At 41.7% G+C, this 19,556-nt stretch overlaps 1 protein-coding gene across 2 annotated transcripts in view; it reads right to left on the bottom strand.

Moving 5' to 3' along the window:
- Positions 1–8,720: 8,720 nt before the first annotated feature.
- Positions 8,721–19,556, bottom strand: part of EGFR (epidermal growth factor receptor) — a 156,608-nt gene continuing 145,772 nt past the window's right edge. The window contains exons 24-28 of one of the 2 annotated variants that reach the window (XM_005486979.4): positions 17,567–17,664; positions 16,872–17,039; positions 16,731–16,778; positions 16,538–16,643; positions 8,721–15,520 (exon numbers count right to left, since the gene is read on the bottom strand). In XM_005486979.4, coding sequence (XP_005487036.2) covers positions 15,144–15,520; positions 16,538–16,643; positions 16,731–16,778; positions 16,872–17,039; positions 17,567–17,664 — 797 coding nt within the window. In that variant the 3' untranslated portion in view covers positions 8,721–15,143. The remainder of the gene's footprint in view (positions 15,521–16,537; positions 16,644–16,730; positions 16,779–16,871; positions 17,040–17,566; positions 17,665–19,556) is intronic. The other variant, XM_026793416.2, reaches the window with a different exon arrangement.

Here is a 19,556-nt window from a genome sequence, read left to right as displayed (position 1 = left end):
GTTGAACTCAACTTTTATATCATGCACAAATGATTGATACTCTTATTGGTGGCATGGCAGCAAACCCTGCTGTGGTGAGGCTTCTTGGGGCACTCTGTGGCTTGGGCCTTCAAGGGAGCCCCCAAGGTGCCTCCCCAGATGTGAGGATGACCAGAAAAGAAAACAGAGTCAGAGCAGCAACCTCAGCAGGGCTGAAGGACCTACCAGTGTGTGCCAACAAGAGAAATGGTCCCAAAATCCAGTTTATACTCATCATGGCTTTGCCCATGCTAAGGTTACATTCCTGTATTACCCCAGGAACAACTTCACTGAGCTTCTGTGGGACTACTTTACAGAAACAATCTTGTATGCAAGCCTTCCAAGACCAGCCCAGAGAAGTTCACTCCAGCAGAGAGGGTGCTGTGCCATTAGTCATGCTTTAAAGACTTAACAGGGACATAGATGATGCATTACTTTTTACACAGGTTGTACACACACATATGCATTTCAAAAGCATGCTTAGTGCTATTTGAAGTATTTATAGAAGTGTTTTGCATTCAGTAGTGAGCAAAAAAAAAAAAAAATCTGTGTCTCAGCTGATATCTCAAAGGGATATTTAGAAGCTTTACTACAATTTCCCCTAAGGCCTTTCCCATGATAGCTGCAATATTGAGACATAGAAGGTTAATTAGTGAAAGTTTTTAAAGGGCTTTGAAGATGAAAAGCTTGTTTTCTTTCTTTTTTTCTCTTTTTTTTTTTTTTTTTTAGCTAAACATGCTGATGATTATAAAGGTGGGATTTTTGTCAGCCTCTTTGTTTTGCATGCTGCACTGAAGTGGTTTGCCATGAATTCATTTTGTGCCAGATTTTCAGTAATTAGTTTATCTGCTTTACCTGCTGCTGCCTTTTGCCATGCTGTCCTCTTTTCCCTGGACCAGCGCTGCTGAGAATGCTCCTGCACACCACCAGGAGCCCCACAGTGGGCCAAGTGATAGAAACTCATTCTCTCTAACTCCATCAGAGTTACTCCTTGACTTCAACAAGCAACAGAAACATAACCTTGCAACCCAGGAAATGAACAGTGCTTATTGAACAGGATCTGTTGGGCCATCTCTTCTCATCTGCAAAGGCAACCCACACTGCCATTCTGCTTAGTAGAATACATCTTAACCATGCAAGATTGAAAAAATGACAGCAGCTCTGTCGCTGGCAAATTTGACAAAACCTTCTTTGCATGAAATCCAGGACAAAATACCAATATTTAAGGATTCAAGTACTAAACAGTCTGCACTAGTGCATCTTCTTCATTTAAACACAAGAGCTTAGCAGCAGCAACTCCTTTGAGTCTAATTCTCTGAGCTTCCTGCTCTTTCAATAAAAAAACTTCATTGAATTCATTAGGTTGGTCTTTATCTACTACCTACACTTCCTCAGGAACTGGAGCAAGGCAAACAGCAGTCTCCTTCATCTTAGTATACTTTCATATTCAGTAAAATTAATATTATTCTACCAGCAATCTTGATGGGTCAAATTTATTAAGTTTTCATTAATCAGACTACTGCAGTATTGGAAAATTTTTATACCTGTTCAAGTGGGTTCATGAAACAGCTTATAGTGCTGAAAATATATTTTGGGATATTTACATATTTGAAAGTTTTTATAGCTCAGACATGAGGATACCTTGAGACAATGCATTGGACTGCATCTTAGCCACTGCTAGTTACTTGACTGCATGTTGCTTTGTTTGCCTGCATTGCTTCTGCATAGGGTGAAATGCTACTTCTCTATAAGAAAAATCATCCAGAGAACTATGACAAAAACCCACTGCCAGAGCAAACCAGTTTGTTTGCAATGTGCAGACTGAGAATTTTATAAAATGAAAAAAAAGTAAATGTAAAATTTAATTTTACAAATGGAAGCAAGGCATTTCCTCAGCAAAGAGCTAAGAATCCTCTTTAGCCCAATCTGTATTAAAATATTTATTTTAGAGCAATATGATGTTGGAGGGAAGGCATCTATACTACATAAATATTTCTCCCTCTTTTTCTTGAAATTATATTATAAATTATCACTATTAGTTTATTGAGCACTAATTTCCCAGCACATATGGGTAAGCAGTCTCTCTATATTTATGTTTTCAATACAAACCCATTAGATATTTCAAGGCAAAAATCATGGTCAATATAACAGAAGACAAGCCATAAATTTGTAAACTGATATAAAGCCCAGCTGGCTCAGTGGCTGTAAATCAGCAGGGTTCCAATCAGAGCCTTTTGTGTTACACTCACTGGAGAGCTGAAGTACCCCCAGCACAAGGAACTAACTCTTCTGCTTGGTGAACAGGAGTGGCCTACCAAAAATGTTTCAAGAGTAGTTGCAGCCAGGGTTTCCCTCAAATTTCCATCAGTATTATTAAAATTCATCAGACCAAAGGTCCATATAGCAAAATATCTTTCCCAGTGGCTAAATGTAGGTGTTCAATGAAAGCACATAGAAGAGAAGGCATCCATGATCTTGGGATAATTCAGTTTATGATGAACCTATTTATTAATATCCTGATAGCCTCTGGGTAATTTTTTAAAAATTTTGGTGTGAGAAAGCATAAGCTTGAGTCATGATCATTAGCTGAGTTTGAAATAGAGTTTAATAGAATAACAGTCTTTCATCCAAGAAAGATTTCTGAGCAAACATTTCGAATGACAATTTCAATACACTGTAACCAAGCATTGAGGACAAAATATAATCTCTGAGCCCATTAAAGACTCCTCAAGGTAATACCTTCTCTATGTAAGCTTGCAAAATAGGAAATTGCACCCTGCAAGAGGATATATACATGCCTGTGTGCAAACCTTTTTGCATGGAAATGTGAGACCAGAAGACTACACACCCCGCATCTCTTTTCACAAGGCACACTTGGGATCTTTTTTCCCACACAAAATCCAGGGGCCTGATTTCAAAGGGACCTCACTGTGCTAAGTACCTACAAAGCCTTGCTGAGAAACATGCAGTGCACAGAACAGCCTGCAGCCTGTATGTGGTTCAGCTACAGAGCTAATACTTGTGGAATTGCACTGACCCTTTAATAAAGAAACTGTGTAAAAGGCGGCCACCACCTCAGCTAAAGTCATAAGCATGGGCTCAAAAACTGACTCCTGTAGGTACTTCCTCCAGAATGTTTCCTGCTACAGCCCACACTTCTTCTTCTTCCAGGCAGGACCTACAGTCAGCTTGCTTTCTGCAGCACTGCCCCATATGCCCCTTGCTACATCGTCCTCCATTAAGTAATGCAAGTCCAAAAGACCATCCAAGAAGCAAATTATCCAATCCTGTCCAAAACATCTCCAGAATGCTCAAACCTTTGTTGCAAAATAAAAAACCCACATGTGTAAAAGGATCTAGTTAATGATTTAGGAAATAAAATGCTCTTTGTGTGCATGTGGCTTTGGTCACTCAACAACAACAAAATTCTGGGGTAAATTTATTTTAAAGAAAATACCTGTTTTCCCAAATCAGTCAACCAGTCTCTGACACATCTCTTCTTAGCTCTACCCCCCACCACATTTTCTTCCTGTCCTTAAAAAATATGCACTTCTTCTATCCTGCCAACACGTATTTTCTCCCTCCTCTCAGGCCATCCCACACTAGGCCAAGTTGTGTTTCTTTCTCTCATTCCTTTTAAAGTTAAAAAAAACAAGTTATTTTTATTACCTACATGTAACAAGCTTTCCTACCTCCCAGGGTCCTTGCATGACTAAATATGAGTCACATACTGTGAAGCAGACAGGGTCACCTCCCTCCAAGGTCTCTTCAGGATTTCTTTGGAGAGTCTGAGTGTCCCACCTACACCCTCTTGTCTCCTTCCTCTGGCTTCCCCCTTGTAAACCAGCCTGGTGAAAATCCTCTGAGGGAGCTGGCTCAGCCACCAGTATTTCAATGGGCTCATCTCTGGCTAAATAATTATTTTAAGCTTTCCAGTGAGCATTTTCCCTCTGGGAGAAGTGACCTATTGATCTGCACCAGTTTCTATTGAAGGGAAGCATTAGAAAGCCAATGCAATTAGCATGCTGACAAGGCTGCTTACAAAGATGAATTTGTAGTCAGTGTTACCTCTAATAACTATTGCTTAATCACATTTGGTTTAATTACATATAGATCACTGATTCTCCCAGGAATTGCCTGGTGCCTGCCTGCCTTTTTGTGCTGATTTCAAGTGCCCATTGGAGGCAGCCTGACCATCAAGTAACCATGAAGGTGTCCCTTGCTGCTGCCTCCCCTGTGGTGGGAGAAGGCCCTGTAGGTTTACAAAGTCTTCCTCATCAGGCATTGATGTGAGACAGAGGAGAGAGCAGCCTGACTTTTGGGAGGAGGGCAGCTGTGTGTGTGCTCTTGAATTGTTACACATTGCTTGTACACATGCCTCAGGGGCGTGCCCATTGCTCTCTGCTCCTAATGTTCCCAGGTTTTGGCACACATTTTGCTACTTTCTACCATTGGTGCAACTCACGTCTGATGGAAGCTAGGTTTGTTAGCTTAGCACTCAAAACCCAAGAATAATTGAAAGTCTCACTTGTTTACAATTCTGTTCAGCATTGTTATTCACGGCAGCAAAACATAAAGTTGTTACATGACTTGTGAGGGTTCCTCAGGGTGAGAGAGATAGACGAGAATCTTGATTCATGATCAGAAGGCTGGATTTAATGATTTATGATATATAATACATTATGACTATACTAAAAGGAATAGAGAGAAAAGTTCAGAAGCTGCTAAGCTAAGAATAGAATAGGAATCTAAAAACAAGAGAGCTCTCTGTCAATCTGTCCCCAAGCTTGGTCCTGTGATTGGCCCTTAATTGTAAACATGGAACATGAGCCAATCACAGGTGCACCTGTTGCATTCCACAGCAGCTGATAATCATTGTTTACATTCTCTTTCTGGGGCCTCAGCTTCCCAGAAGAGGAAAAATCCCAAAGAGAGGGTTTTTGTGAAAAAATGTCTGTGACATAAAGTGGCCAGATTTTTTAGGGAGATCCCCATTGGATAATAAACCAACAAAACAAGTACTAGAAATAATCTCGCTTTAGCAAGCCCCAGGGGCCAATACACTAATTTTTAAAAGTATATGGAAGCAGTGTTTGCATTAGGCAAAACCATGGCTTTTCTAAAAATGCCATTCTGCATTGTGTTAGACTCATGCTGGAGCATTCCCATGAGATACGAAAAGGCTGGATGAAGAATTCACCCTACCAGCAATATAATGATCACAAACCAAACCTGAACCAAGATCTCTTTGATCTGACACAGCCTATTTGCATTACTTTAAGATTCTTCACAGCTTCATCTGCACAATATTTCTTTTCTTGCATGACATGGAGAAAGCCAGAAACTGAGAACTGGGGAAATAGAATTATTTATAGTAATATGCACAAGAGCTTTTGAGGGCAGGAGGATGTCACACTAGTTATGATGCTGTCACTTGTACACTTGCTACCAAGGGCTATGGTTGCGTCCTTTGCATGTACATTGCCACGTTAGAAGTCAGCTCTGTGGTGGATGCAGTTGTCTTGCAAGGCTGCTAAAACTCAGCTGCCAAAGAGAAGGATTAATTTTCCATCGGATCAGTGCAGCAGCCCTTTCCAGCAGCATCCCTTACGTAGGTTGGATTAAATGTACCATGAACCTGTACTCCAAATGGACTGGAAAATAAATTGCCCACGCAAGCTCATTTTTTCAGCTTGGTTTGCTGGGAGACCTATTTTAAAGCTATGTGTGCTCTGGAAAGAGTTCCTTCCTTCCAAGAGAGGGCACCATTAGCTTTCCTTCTGCTGCTCTTTGAAGCAGGGGTAATAGGAATAGTCCCAGAGAGGCTTTGCAAGCTTGGGTTCCTTTTGGAAATCTCAAATAGCTGCAGATGTGCTCTATGAGTGCCCCATAGTATGTCTGGCCACAGGGGCAAGTCTGTGCCTGAAGGATCCCACCACTGTGCTGTGCCAGAGCTGCACTCCCGTGACATTTATGCCCAGCCAGGCGCGGTTTGACCTGGCCTAGCCTCCATGGGCAGCAGTAGAGGTTACACATTGCTCTATTTCTTACCCACAACCAGCAAATTCACACAGAGATCCTCAGCTTTTGATGGCTTAACAGGCCCCAAGAGCTAGATGGGAATCTGTACAACCAGCTGTGACCCTTACTAGCTGTACTTTGGCTCGCTAAACCGGTGCCAGGACAAACACTGCTAAATAAAAGTTGTCTGTGAGACAAGGATATCCATCTCTTGTATCATCACTGCTCCTGTCTGAGAGGGACAGTGTCCAGTGAAGTTTAGAGCAATCCATAAGTCTGTGTGCTTTCAAAAAAGAAAAGGAAAAAAAGGTGCAAACACACAATATATGCATACAGTACAGGATAAAGATGAACAACACTTACTGTGCTATTTCTGATCTACTTCAGTTTCAAGGCTGTAACTCACTGGAGAACGCAGACTCTGAGGTTAAGACACACACATTAAATAACATTCCTTCTGCTCTCTTTTGAAAGGAAACTGGTTTTCAAGTAAAAGGATTTCTGCAACAAGAGCTCTGGTGTTGAGCTTCACACAGATGGTGCTTATTAGAGAGACTTCAATTCCCAACAAACAATTTAAAGCACCACCTGATCTGCAGTTCCAGCTCCTCTCTCAAATAAACAGTAATAATTCACTGTGTGGGCCTGGTGCCTTACTTCATTTATATTTACAGATGGGCTCCAAGCAGGTCATGTGGGGAGCGAGATCAGTCACCTCACTGAGCACTGTGAGCAGGACAGGTCCCTTTGTGCCTGCCATGCCAGTGACACCCCTCCTGGGTGATGCTGACAAGAGAACTGAGCCCATCTTGGACAGCAAACATACTGCCACTTTAAGGAAGCTGAGTCACCTTTGTCACAGACATATTTTATGAAAAATCCTTTTGTTAGGATTTTTTCTCCTGAGAAGCTGAGAGACCTCAGAAACAAAATGTAAACAGTGATTGTCTGCTGCTGTGGAATGCAACAAGTGGATCTTTGATTGCTCATGTTGGTTGTTTCTAATTAATGGCCAATCACAGTCCAGCTGTCTCGGACTCTCTGGTCAGTCACAAGCTTTTATTATCATTTCTTTCTTTTCTATTCCTTGCTAGCCTTCTGATGAAATCCTTTCTTCTGTTCTTTTAGGATAGTTTTAATTATATATATATATATATAAAATAAAATAATAAATCATTCTTCTGAAACATGGAGTCAAGATTCTTGTCTCTTCCCTCATCCTGGGACCCCCGCAAACACCACCACACACCGTCACTGTTGTTCCCACCCCCCACCTTTGGCAATTGCAAGGCCCCTCTTTCTTGCCAGACCAATCCTTGGTACAAACATCCCTTACCAAGAGCTGCTGCAGAAGCCTTGCCCCAGTCAGCAGCCTTAGGACAAGAAGGAAAAATGCCATTTGTGATGAGTTACTGCTGCAATGTGTCTGTCTCAGTGGTGGTGGAGCCCTTCCATGTTCAGTGCTGTAGGAGCTGTGTGGGTTTGTCCCAGGTGCCATGGTAGGTGGTTCAGCTGTGGCTGTGAGCCTCCTCAGGGCACACTGTCTTTTACTGGCTCCCTTGTACATTTCTGATGTGTTCTGATGTAATGATTGGGCATCCATTCCCCAAAGGCTGGCTTTGTTGTTTTCCTGGGTGGAGGTCAGGAGTGCCAAAGGGTGAGGCTTGCTTAGGGCTGTTGTTAGCAATGATGGAGCCTATGGAACAGACTTGTATTCCTCTCCTATCCTTTAATAGCAATTTTCTATATCTTATCTTAATCTGCCATATCCTGTGCAGGCAGATAGGGAGGTTAAACTGCAGCTGTGTTTCTTGGGCTGTCTTCTATTCTTGCACCCCCTGTCACTTCTCTGTTTATTTGAAGTTGACTGCACTGAACTCAGTAGAATTTCTGAATGCTCATCCTTCCCAAACACCCACACTTTTCTGTACTCATATCATTCTTCATTTTAAGTTCCTCTCTTTTGGTGCTTTGAAAGTGGGATTTAGCAACTCAGGGTCCTAATCCCTCTGGGGTAAATGCAGAGGCATTGCTCTGCCTCTGTCAGATACAGACAACAGCAGTTTCCTGTCTGATAAGGACTTTTAAATCTACAAGTTGCTTTCTGATCTTCAGAGGAGGTGCATAGATGTACAATGTATATTTCAATTTCCTTCTTGATACTAATTCTTCTTCTTCAGAGCAATACTAACTTATCTAGAATCTTATCAAGCCAGCTGATTTCAAAGCAGAGTGGAAGGAAATAATGTGCAGGGAGAGCAAATATTTATTTAATTACTTTTATTAAAATAAAAATATCATGCATTAATACGCATTAGACATTTTTGAGAACCAGTAATATGAAGATTAAGACTACGTAATTTCTGCATAAAATAGGTTGAGCTGGTAAAACATGCAGCCTATGTACTGGAAGGGTCTGGATGGAAAGATGAAAATGAGAAAGGTGCTATTGTGGCTTTTTTTTTTTTTTCTGTGTACAAAATTAATCTATAAAGACAAAAATTATTTCATTTACAAATTGTGATACCAGGGATCTATCCAGGCTGAGTGCATACTGACAGTTCCAGCTCCTCTCTTCTTTACTGTCTGGCAGTGTATTTTGCTCTGTTATGTTGAAGACCCTGCAATTCCTTTAATCTTTGTCAGCCACATGTTCCACCAGCTGGATATTACTCACCATACTCAGGGTACACTGGGGCTTCATTTGGCTCAGCCTTTGCTAAGAGAATTTCTCCTCCTGCCTTGTATAGTACAACAATTTAAGTCATCAGTATGACTCTGGTTGAGACTTTATTTTGCCTTGGCTATGTACTTTGGAAATGGCCAACACTATGGCTTCATATGCCACATGGATCAGACTTTGAGGGATTGCTTTCACTCTGCTTCTGCTCTTGTCATGGAAGTGAAGTGGGAACCTGACACATAAAAGAGCAGCTTTTTTTAGGCCCTGATAAGCAGCACCTGGGCTTTCATATTGCACTTCCACTGGTCACAAGGGTTGCCTGTATTATTGCTCATATTATGAAACTCCAGCACTATGCATGCAGAGAGCCAAAGAGTCTTGAAGAGAGGAAAGAGTGCCGTAAATAGCTTCACTAAGCTCTGGATAAATCCCCAAGGTGACAAATTTTACCAGAAAAAAAAAAATCTAAGTCCATCTATAAAGAACCCTTACTGTGAGTTCTCCTCTGGCTACAAGCTACAAGCTAGCCACTGCTTTTTGTTCCCCCCAAATACAACAGTATATTACAATAAAAGTCCTCCAAAAATTAAAAACAATTAAAATGAATAATATACACCTCATTTTTTCATCGCTCATATACAAACAATCTTTGATCAACAGTATAAACCATTAAACCATATAAAAGTCAAGAGTTTCTTATTTTACAAATAGTGCTTTCATAGTTGAGTAACTTTGCAATGTTCTGAGGGTACCATCTGTATCTGTGGATATATTGCTTGATAGTTTATTAAAACCAAGTCATCATACCTTATATTCGGTTGATTGCATCAGTACAAAGCAGCCTAAAATGGGCAATGGATCCATAGGATCTCTGATTATTGTGAGGGATTTTCAAAAATCACTCAACATTAGCCTTGTTTTATACTCTCAGTGTAATCAATTTCAACATCCCATTAATTTCAAGGAGAATACTATTAGGAATGTAGGATTAAAAAGGGAATGTAGGTATATGAGCCAAGCCTTCTACCATTGTAGACAACTACTTTGATTATTCCCTTTAATAAAACATGAAGATAACATTGATGGTGGTTGCAAATCCACGCTCTCCAGCTAGCTTATGGGAGGTAAGAAGAGTCTGGATAAATTCCAGCCTGACTGGAAATGATGTACTGTGTTGGCTGTGTAGGAACAACACCTTCTACCAGTCCAGTTGTTAGAGGCATTTTTGATTTCTGGTTTTCACCTTATTAATCAGAAAAAACCATTACTTCAAAGTGAGAGATAGAGACCATAGGACCTGTGCTGCCCCATCTGCACCACGTTAGAAGATGACAGCAAAGTTGATGAAGCACCAGTCCCGAATCTTGGCTGAAGGTGTTCAGCATTGTGAATGCTGACTTCATCAATGCAACAAGTGCTGTGTCTTTTGCCAGGTAGGTCTTCAGTTGCCAATTTTTTTCCCTTGGGAAACCCATTTTTGGAGGCTTTTGAGGGCATAGCTTGACCACTAACTGTGGGACAGCCAACTAGGGCTGCACTTTTCTCTCCCTGCATAAAAAGAAGGGCTTGCACCAACCCTTGCACAATTCTCAGTCCACATGGCCATGGTGATAGAGGTGGTGATCTGCCTACAACAAGACATCAAATGTAGGCAGGAGACATGGCAGAAAGCAAAGCATATCATGGATGCTCTGTGATTTCAACTCCCCTGCATAATTGAAGTTATACATAACCAAAAGTGTTACTGTTTTAAAGTCTCACTGCCTGCCTACACACTTCCTCACACAAAGAAGTTATTTTATCATGCCTCATCTTCACATCATCGTATTTTTTTCCTGATACTGAGCCAAAATATCATTTATTTGCTTCTTTTTTCTTGGCTATGTCTCTGTTTAGATATTGCATTAAGTGCAATAAAAAGTAGAGGTTGTAGGTTTGGCCCTGAAGTGATACATGGTCCTGATATTCAGTTTGGTTTTCTATGAACAGGCCTCACCCTCCTGCCAAGCTCTCTTTGCTCAGTGGAGGTCTGACCCTGCCCCAGTGAAGGGTGCAGCTCTGTAGCTCTTCTCTATAAAGAGAGGCTGTGGAAGTGGTGAACAATACCTTATTCCTTTAAAGCAAGAAAACAAGACATTACATCTTTGGTCCTAATGCAGCCCATTTGATAAGCTACTTGAAGGTGTCAAGTTTTTCTTTTGTATAAACTTTTTTTTTCTTTTTTTTTATTATTTAAAAAGGCTTCTTGAAAGTTGTATGTCAGAACAAGGAGGGGACACAGGGGACACTTATAAGAAGAGAGCTAGAAAATGGGATCCCAATATAAAAATTTGAATCAGTGGTGATAAAATATTACAAAGCAGTCTTGCTAAATGTTATACACAGAGTCTGACATTTCATGAGTATACAGTTTCCACCAAGAAGGAGGACAAAGGTACATTTTCATACTTTGTCCTGATTCAAGTGTTTTCTCATAGAGAAACTTTGAGGGAAACAATGGCTGCTCATTTGACAGGCAGTGGTCATACTACCAGAAAATGTGGAATCCTGAATGTGAAAAATGAGTGCTTGTCTGGAAATGCAAAGTTTCTTCTTGACACCCTGGAGCACCCACAGACAGACCAATAATACCCCAGGCACCTTGAGATGGGATTTCTTCAGTCTGTTTAGGGTCCTGTGACATTGTTGTAACCCTAACTACATCCCCCAGGGAAGAAAAGAGATACCCCCCGTAGTAAAAATGCCATGTACATTGGTTTTGGCACAAGCAATCTCTGCAGCCCCCTTCACATCAAGCTGGGTTCAGGGACAGCAGCAGCTGTACCTGCAGAACAGCCAGTGGGCTCAGTGATGTCCCTGTGCAAACTCAGCAGCTCTCTCAGGTAGGGACTGATCAGCTGCAGCCCTTCCCTGGCATTACTCCCCCTATACAAGTTCCTTCCTTTCAAACAAACCACAGGACCACATTTCCTAATGCTAGGGCAGGCTTCAAGTCCTGGTGAGGTTGGTGGGATGGGGCACCACCCTGAGGCACTCCAGAAACCACCATCTGTTTCCAATTGCTCTCTCTAAAAAAGCTTACTTCTGTGTTGACTGTCAGCTGGGAACAGTAGCAAGCCCCTGGCCTCTGGATGAATTTACTTGACAAAACGTATTGCAACATGAAGAAAATTTCCCAGATCAACTCCCTTCGCAGCAGAAGAAAACAACCCAAGGCCCACAATGAAATCGAGTGCGCTGACACTGCCCACAGTCACTGGAAAACATCAAAGTAAGATGAAGACTCTTAACTTACATTTTCATACACTTAGAAGTTAGTAAAAGTCCTAAATTATTATTGCAAAAGTAGTTCTGTAATAACTACAGCTTTATGATAGATGCTAAGGAATAATTTGTGAGTGTTTTATTTGGTCTTCCATGAGAAATACAGTAAAGAGGGAAATTTTATCTTTCTCTAGTGGTAAGACTGTCAGCTTTCAGAAGAGGCTTTGGTATGTTACATTTCCCTATTTAGCTGTGTCTTTAAAATCAGCCTTTTCTACCCACACCTCCAGCTGACCTTTCAAGTTATTTCTGGATGTTGATTTATGCTGCTTAACCATGGTCTCCTGTATGAGCCCACACAATCTGCTGGGGTCTCCTTGCTGTTTGATGTTCAGTGAGCTGCAATGGGTAAACCAGGGCATTTCTGCTGCTTACTTGTGTTTTGTTGTTTTGGTATTTTTTCTAATCCTGGTGGAAATCATTTGGTATGTTGCTATTATCTGTTACCTGTGAGCATCAGCCTGCACAGCACCTGTGCTTCCAGCCACAGCCACAGCTGCACAGTCCCATCTGCTCCCAGTGCCACTGTATCTGCCCCTGCAGGCACTACCTAGTTTTTATGTTTTGGTGGCTTTTGAATCATTACTGAGCTGCCAGCTTACAAATCATGGCTTACAAGACGCCATTTACCAGAAATACTTCACAATAGAGTTGATCCCGCCAGTCTGGAATCTACATTTGTATCAAGAGTTTGTGGTCCTACATCCTCTTTCCTACTTTTTTCATCAAAAACATCAAAGAGAGATTCTTTCAAACTTAGATTGCTTAATTTTTAGATGAATGTCCTTGTTTCTGGCAATGAGCTGCTACTGAATCCCTCCTGAATTGTTTTAAAAAGGGCGGGCATTAATCTCTATTCATGCTACATAATGCTGGTGATACATAATGCTATTTCTCAGTGGTTTTCTTGTTTTAGCCAGGGCAGTGGGTGGGGAAAAGCATCACTGCCTGTGTGCACATGTTACACACTTGTGAGAGCAGCACAACAAATCTGCTCCCAGGAATGCAAGGAGAAATCTGCTGCTAATTGGACGTGGGAACTGAATTTTGGTTGCTGTTTTAAACAAAAGCCACTGATAATCCAAGTCAAACATTGCATCTTCCACACTGCTGTGTCTGGGGACTTGGTAATGGTGAGACACATCTACCAAATGGAACAATCTCTGGATTCTGACCCAACATGCCACTTCACCCTGTACTGTAGTGGGACCCATGAGCTGTACACATACAAACTGCTAATGCATGTTACTTAAAAAAGGGCTCATTTCACATGACTGAAGGTCTTCTTTCCTCTGTAATTCTGTAAAAACAGTGCTCTAAGGATTTGCTGCTTGATCCTGGACTTCAGATGGATTACCTAAACTGAAACACATTATGATGTATTCTAAACACAGCAGCAGCATAAATATGGGTATTTTTTGCTACTTAATATAGACTACAGATCCTCTCCAAGTCAGCTGCTTATGCTACCCTCAAGCAAGTTGCCAACATTCAACTAGTTAAGAGCATTTGTCCCCAAATGAGAATTTACTTTCAGATCTAGTGATTTGATTAAAATAGCACTGCCAAGCTGCTGGTGGAATGCATCTAAAGGACTGACTAAATTCACACTTTAGGCACTTTATTCCTCCTACATTCATAAGAAATGTTAGTGATGGAATAATTTTATGGGTCACTGGAAAGAGTAGCTGCTTTTGCTGCTGTCACTGATTTATACTGTCAAGCCAAGATCTTAGCCTTGTCTTGCCTGCCTGTACCACACTAATAACCAGACGATGTTGCTGCATATTTCAAAGAAGAAGTAGGTAACCCTGTGCTTCAGAAGAGGGAGATAATATTTTCCATCACTCTAGATTATTCTTTCTTTCCTTAATTCATTCTCACTGTTCCTCCTGCATTGACAGAATAGTAACTCCAAAGGGATATTTAACTAGCCCCAGCCTACTACCAACAATTGGTAGTATTTTGCCTTGAAGTGAGTGAAATGTACTACTTAGATAGTACCCCTTTTCTTTGCCAAATGTATAAGGGAAAATTATTTCTGCTTTGAGTCCCTTTAAAATGGGAAATAAAGCTGCTTGGCCAGAACTACCTGTATTTCTTGCCTTAGTCAAGTTTAATTTAGTATAGTTCTTCCAGTCTGTCTTGTGAGTGCTCCAATTTGCCACTATTTGCATTTCCCTGTCATTTAATTGAAGTCTGTTAAACATTATCTGACACTTCATTTTTCAGTTACAGCAACATCTTTAACAGTTTTGTTGAAGAAGAAAGGCATTTTGACAACTTGACAGCTGCATAAGGGATCAGAACAAAAAAAGTCTTGGGTTTGACCATCAGAAAACAGACTAGTGAGCACTTTATAATCATGTATAGGTGACTTGGAGGTGTGTTCCTTTTGTCAGTTTGTGGCAGTAGTGGTCAGCAGGTGATGCATTGTGCCATTTTGCTTCTTGTGCTAGTTTTCCCCAGACCAATCCACTCCATACTGCCCTGGGCAGAATCGCCCATACGTCCCTCAGATGCACTTCTCACCTTTGGGCCAAAAGGCAGTATAGGGAGCCAACTTGTAAAAATCTGGTGGTTTGGAATAACAGTTTCAGTTCCAGGAGATTTGGAACATAATTCTTTTCCCTGCTGGTGATCTGAGCAACACTTAGCAGACGAGCAGTACAAGCATCTGATCTTGTAAAAGATCCAAAACTTCTGTTAGAAACATTTATAAAAATACAGAATGTAGAAAGGAATTTGACTGTACAATGTGTACAGTTCTCAAGTTCATCCCAGAGTGGCTTTTTACCATGCTACCATTTGAAAATGAAAGGAATGCATCCATATTTCTTCAGTCCAGGAAGATCCTGCTCCATCCCAACATGCATCTGAGCGCAGGCTATGGGCCTCAGTTATTACATGGAAATGGGCAAGGAAGGACCCAAACTACCGTCAGACAGGCTTTGCAGTTTCCAAGCCCCATGATGAAAAGCAGAGGTGCTTTTTGATGCATTGTGGTTGCCATTTGCTCTGAGCCAGAGTCCACTCTTGCAGCAGTCAACAGTTCACTTATCCAGCTTGCCTTGCTGCAAGAAGAAATTCTCTATGGTCATGCTGAGGCTTCAATGTATTCACTTTTTGGTGCTGCTACCCTCAAGTACTCTGGGTTTTCTGCTGCAGGAACTTTCAAGAGACCATTAGATTTGGTTTCCTTCGGTAAGAAGTCCTGCTGGTAGTCAGGATTGTCCAGGTTTATTTGGTGGTTGCCTGCCTGGATCCAGTAGGGAGAGCTCTCAAAGACTGTCTTGGTCAGGGGAGACTGGTTGGTGTTGAGATACTCAGGGTTGTCCACAGCTGTGCTGTGTGAATTCTGGTAGCTGGAGTCTGTGGGGACCTTTGAGTTTGCTGTGAGAGAGAAGTTGTTGTAGATTGGATTCTGGACTGCTGAGGCAGATGCTTTCTTGGGCACCAATTGGTTTACATACTCTAGAATAAAAAGAAAATTGAAATGAGAAGGAATGAAAAGGAAGATATAAAATTAATGCAGACATTTGTGTCACCTGACATTTAGTTTCAACCCAGCTGCCACTTGGTCTTTGCACATGGCACGTCTCTGAATTTCCCAGAGTGGAAAAGAGCCAAAGGCAGGGACTGCCACTCTGGGGCACCAAACATGCTGCCCTGAGGTTCACCTTCAAGAGTTTTGTTTGCCAACCAGCAGAAAGATGTCTTGGACCATGAGACAGTGAGATAGCTACTGCTGATTTTAGTGGCGTGTGGGTGGCTGTGTCCCAGATAGTGTTCTGAAATGGCAGTTTAGGAGGTTAGCTGCCAGAAGCTGTTTCCCTGGAAAAAATGTTTAGAGATGAGGAAAATGCCTAGAAAATACAGGACTGGCAGTAACAGTGACTCCACATTTCACGTCAGTGCTATTCCTCGCAGGGCCTTTCACCCTTTTTAGCTATGGCATATTCTTGGTTGGGATTTTTTAAGGACACAAAGCATCATCACTGCATTATCCAGCCCCATCTCCCTCAGTGCTCACTGGCTCTCTCTCTGGCCGCCTACACTGTAAGTCCACGTGAAACCATGAACTGCCTTCTGTGGATTAAGTTCTGAAAGCAATGAAACAGCCTTAAAGCACTTTGTATTGGTGAAATGGCAAAAAAAAAATGAAACCAAAATTTTTAGAGGCTATTTTCTCAAGTAGAAAGCTTTAAACATATAACCACACATGCAAACTCCCTGCCTAGATGCCACCCATGGCTAACATAAGGAATCTGGCTCATGAGTGAACTGAAATGAGAAATGGTTAGAAGCAGACAGATAAAGGCTAGGAAAATGGTATGTGAACACTTTTCAACTCCCATTTATTGAGCCAAAAAGATAGAAAGCATTTGAATTGCTTCATTTCTACAGAAAAGGAAGGAAAATGATTATATTTGCAAGCAAAGGGCTTGTGAATGAGTGGCCATGGGATGGAAAAACTGGAAAAGTACTCACCTGGGGCTGGTAGGAAGCTGTCATCTAAGCTGTCCTCCAAGAAAGCTCCTGTTGGGTCCGAGCTATACCTCTGGACAAAGCTGTCTTCCCGCACAGGGTGCCCCTGCTAGGATGAAAGTAGGGAAAAACAATATTAAAGGGACTGATATGTAGAAGCTGATCCACATAGGAGGATAAAGGTCATTCCACTTACCCCGTTCCTGTCAATGCAGGTTGTAGCAGAGTTGTTGCTGGTAGCACTCTTAAAAGACAGAAAAAGAAAATACAGACATTATGAGAAGCAGTTCACTCATAAAATTTCATGTCATGTTTCCACTGTGGAAAATTTTCATACCAATGAACTCAAGAGAGGAGTGCGAGACGTTGAAGGGCTGTTGAAAAAGCCCTGGTGTGGCACGAGGTACTCGTCTGCATCCACTATGTCCTCCATGTCCTCCTCCTCCATCAGGGTGCGATAGAACTTGGAGTCCGTAGGGCTGGGCAGGTGCATCCTATCATCTCCCTGTTGAAAAAGTCAGCATGAGACAAGACTTGCAGACTCCTTTCAAGCCCTCATTCTCCCCTTGTCTCTGAGATAAAGTAATTTAACAAGGGGCACAAGATGCAAAATCTTGATTCATTGATTCACAGTATATTCTGAGTTGGAAGGGACCCACAGGGCAAGTCCAATGTTTAAGTAAATGGCCCATTCAGCAATCTGTGTGTTTAACCAAATTTACCTAGGGTTTAGGGGAACCTAGACCTGCAATCTCAGTCCATGTGCTGTAAGATAATTGCATTTTGAAGAGGATCAAACTCTGTTCTCCTCTCATGGACTGTTTCTGGTCCTAGAATGAGACCAATACTAAGAAAATAGTGACCAGTCTTGACATTTTGTTTGTGGCTCTAGCTGAATGAGTTAAAACCTAGAAAGCAACAATAAATCTGGCCTTCAGTTAGCCATATCATATGTTCTCATATGCATTGCTAGTTACTTTGGGCCTCAGATGAAATGCCCATCAGAGGTCTTCCCACCAGTGTGGTTAGTACCTGTATAACAAGATAGCGTGGAGGGTCACGGGCCATTTTTGAGAATTCAGCTATCAGCTCACGGAACTTGGGACGGCTGTCTGCATCAATCATCCAGCCTGCAGGAAGAGCAATGCACAAACAAAATTGTCTGGGTGATCAAACACAGAGTTTCAAATGAAATATAACAGCAAAAAAGCAGTGCCATGTGTGGAACAAAGAAAGGAGCTACCCCTAAGGGACCACCATAAAAAGTTAATTCAGCAGCCACAGGTGTGAATTTCAACATTTAAAATGCAGATCTTGGCAGTTTTGGGAAGACGGAAATAAAACAGCACATTGGAAAAGCTTCAGGCTGAGTCTACATCCACGTGGGCAGACAGGTCCCACCTGAGGGATAATCCTAATTAGATTGCTTTGAAAAAAGCTCTTGAAGGAGAGGAATCAAACTAACACTGGTGGGTGCCTGCAGAGGCACCAGGATTTGGCTGTCTGACAGTCACTGGACTGCTTCATGAAGTCCTTGGAAGGTTTCAGCAGAAGCCTCCCTCTGTACCAGATGTCTTCTGAAATACAAAACATCCTCACTGGAGACATATTGAAAGATTACTGCAACTAAGCTGTATTTAATTAATAAACTGACTTCAACAAAAGTAAGTCCTTACAGCTTAGTTTGGATCAATGCTAGAAGAGATTTCAAATAAAGATACTGGAGGTTTTACATGTGATATTAGTTAGGAAACCCACATTTTCTGTAATCAACTGACAGATGAGCTGATCTAGAGCCTCTTGTGTTTAAAATTAAAAATAATAAAGGTCAAGATTAGTATGTCTAGAGGAACTCAGAAGAAACAGCCAATCTATATTAATGGGAAAATGAAGTGGTGATATGCCTTCTGAAATCTGCATTAGACAAAGATCCATGTTAGACAAAATCTCATTATTTCCACTGACCTTTTACCATGCTAGAAATATCATTCCCCACTAATTCAAAAAGAAATGCTTCTTGCTTTAGACAAGACTGAGTGTTTGGGAGTTCGCTGTTCTTGCAGGAGTAGAATCTACTGTTTCTGAGTTTATCTCTGAGTTGCCTATATTTAAATGCTGGTTTTTAAATTTAAAAATTAGTAATAATTTTGCAATTACTTTGAACATTTCAGTTTATACTTTCTGATTATAAAAGAGGTGACAGGGAATCCTGAATTCCTTTAGATAAAATGGCATAGCTTCAATTGGGTCTGCACTGTAGCCTGCAAACATGAGGTGACCAGAGCAGCAAAACATGTGCAACTGAGTCCTGTGCCAGGAAGAAGGCTCAGCTCCTAGATCCTCACATTCTTGCATTTAAATTCAGTGTAATGGCATGGAAAGGATGGGAACACTTCATTGGCTGTGTTTTACAAGCAACAGGTACCAGATTAGGTGCCTGGCAAAATGCCTCCTTTCTACCTCTGGATTGACCCTAAGGAAAGATAGGGGCTGAGGTGTCAGTAGGGTTCAGAATCTCTGAGGAGGAGTTTCTAGGACATTGCTTTGGGGTCTGGGCACCTCCCAGGCTAGGTGCCCATTTCTGGATGCATTTCCTGTTGCCCTGCTGAGCACAGGATCAGGCTCACCTAGAGTGATGCTCGTCCCATCACAGCGATACGTGTGTGCTCTAGGATTCCCCAAAAGTGCTGCACTACAGAGTGTTCATGGCTCCTGTTTCAGGAACAGGTACATATTGCTCCACTGAGAAGGTCTTAAATGCCACCTAGTGGGCTTCTTATCACATCTTCCCAGCAGTGAGCAGGGATGTGGCAGTCATAGTCTAGAGACGTGCAGGAAGCCAGGGAGTAATCTGACATTTAGTATGATGTAGATGGAAAGGGGGTTTGAGGTTCAGAAGCCCTTTGACGTGTCCTAAATTAGCCAAAAGCTGCTTCAGAAACTCTGTGCTCTTAAGCTATTATACTGCAACAGCTGCATGCCAAAAAGACACCAGCCAAAAATGAGGAAGAAGTTTGAAAAG

Source organism: Zonotrichia albicollis, chromosome 1 (assembly GCF_047830755.1).
Source record: "Zonotrichia albicollis isolate bZonAlb1 chromosome 1, bZonAlb1.hap1, whole genome shotgun sequence".
NCBI lineage: Eukaryota > Metazoa > Chordata > Aves > Passeriformes > Passerellidae > Zonotrichia > Zonotrichia albicollis.
This window is presented reverse-complemented; position numbering and strand designations above follow the sequence as displayed.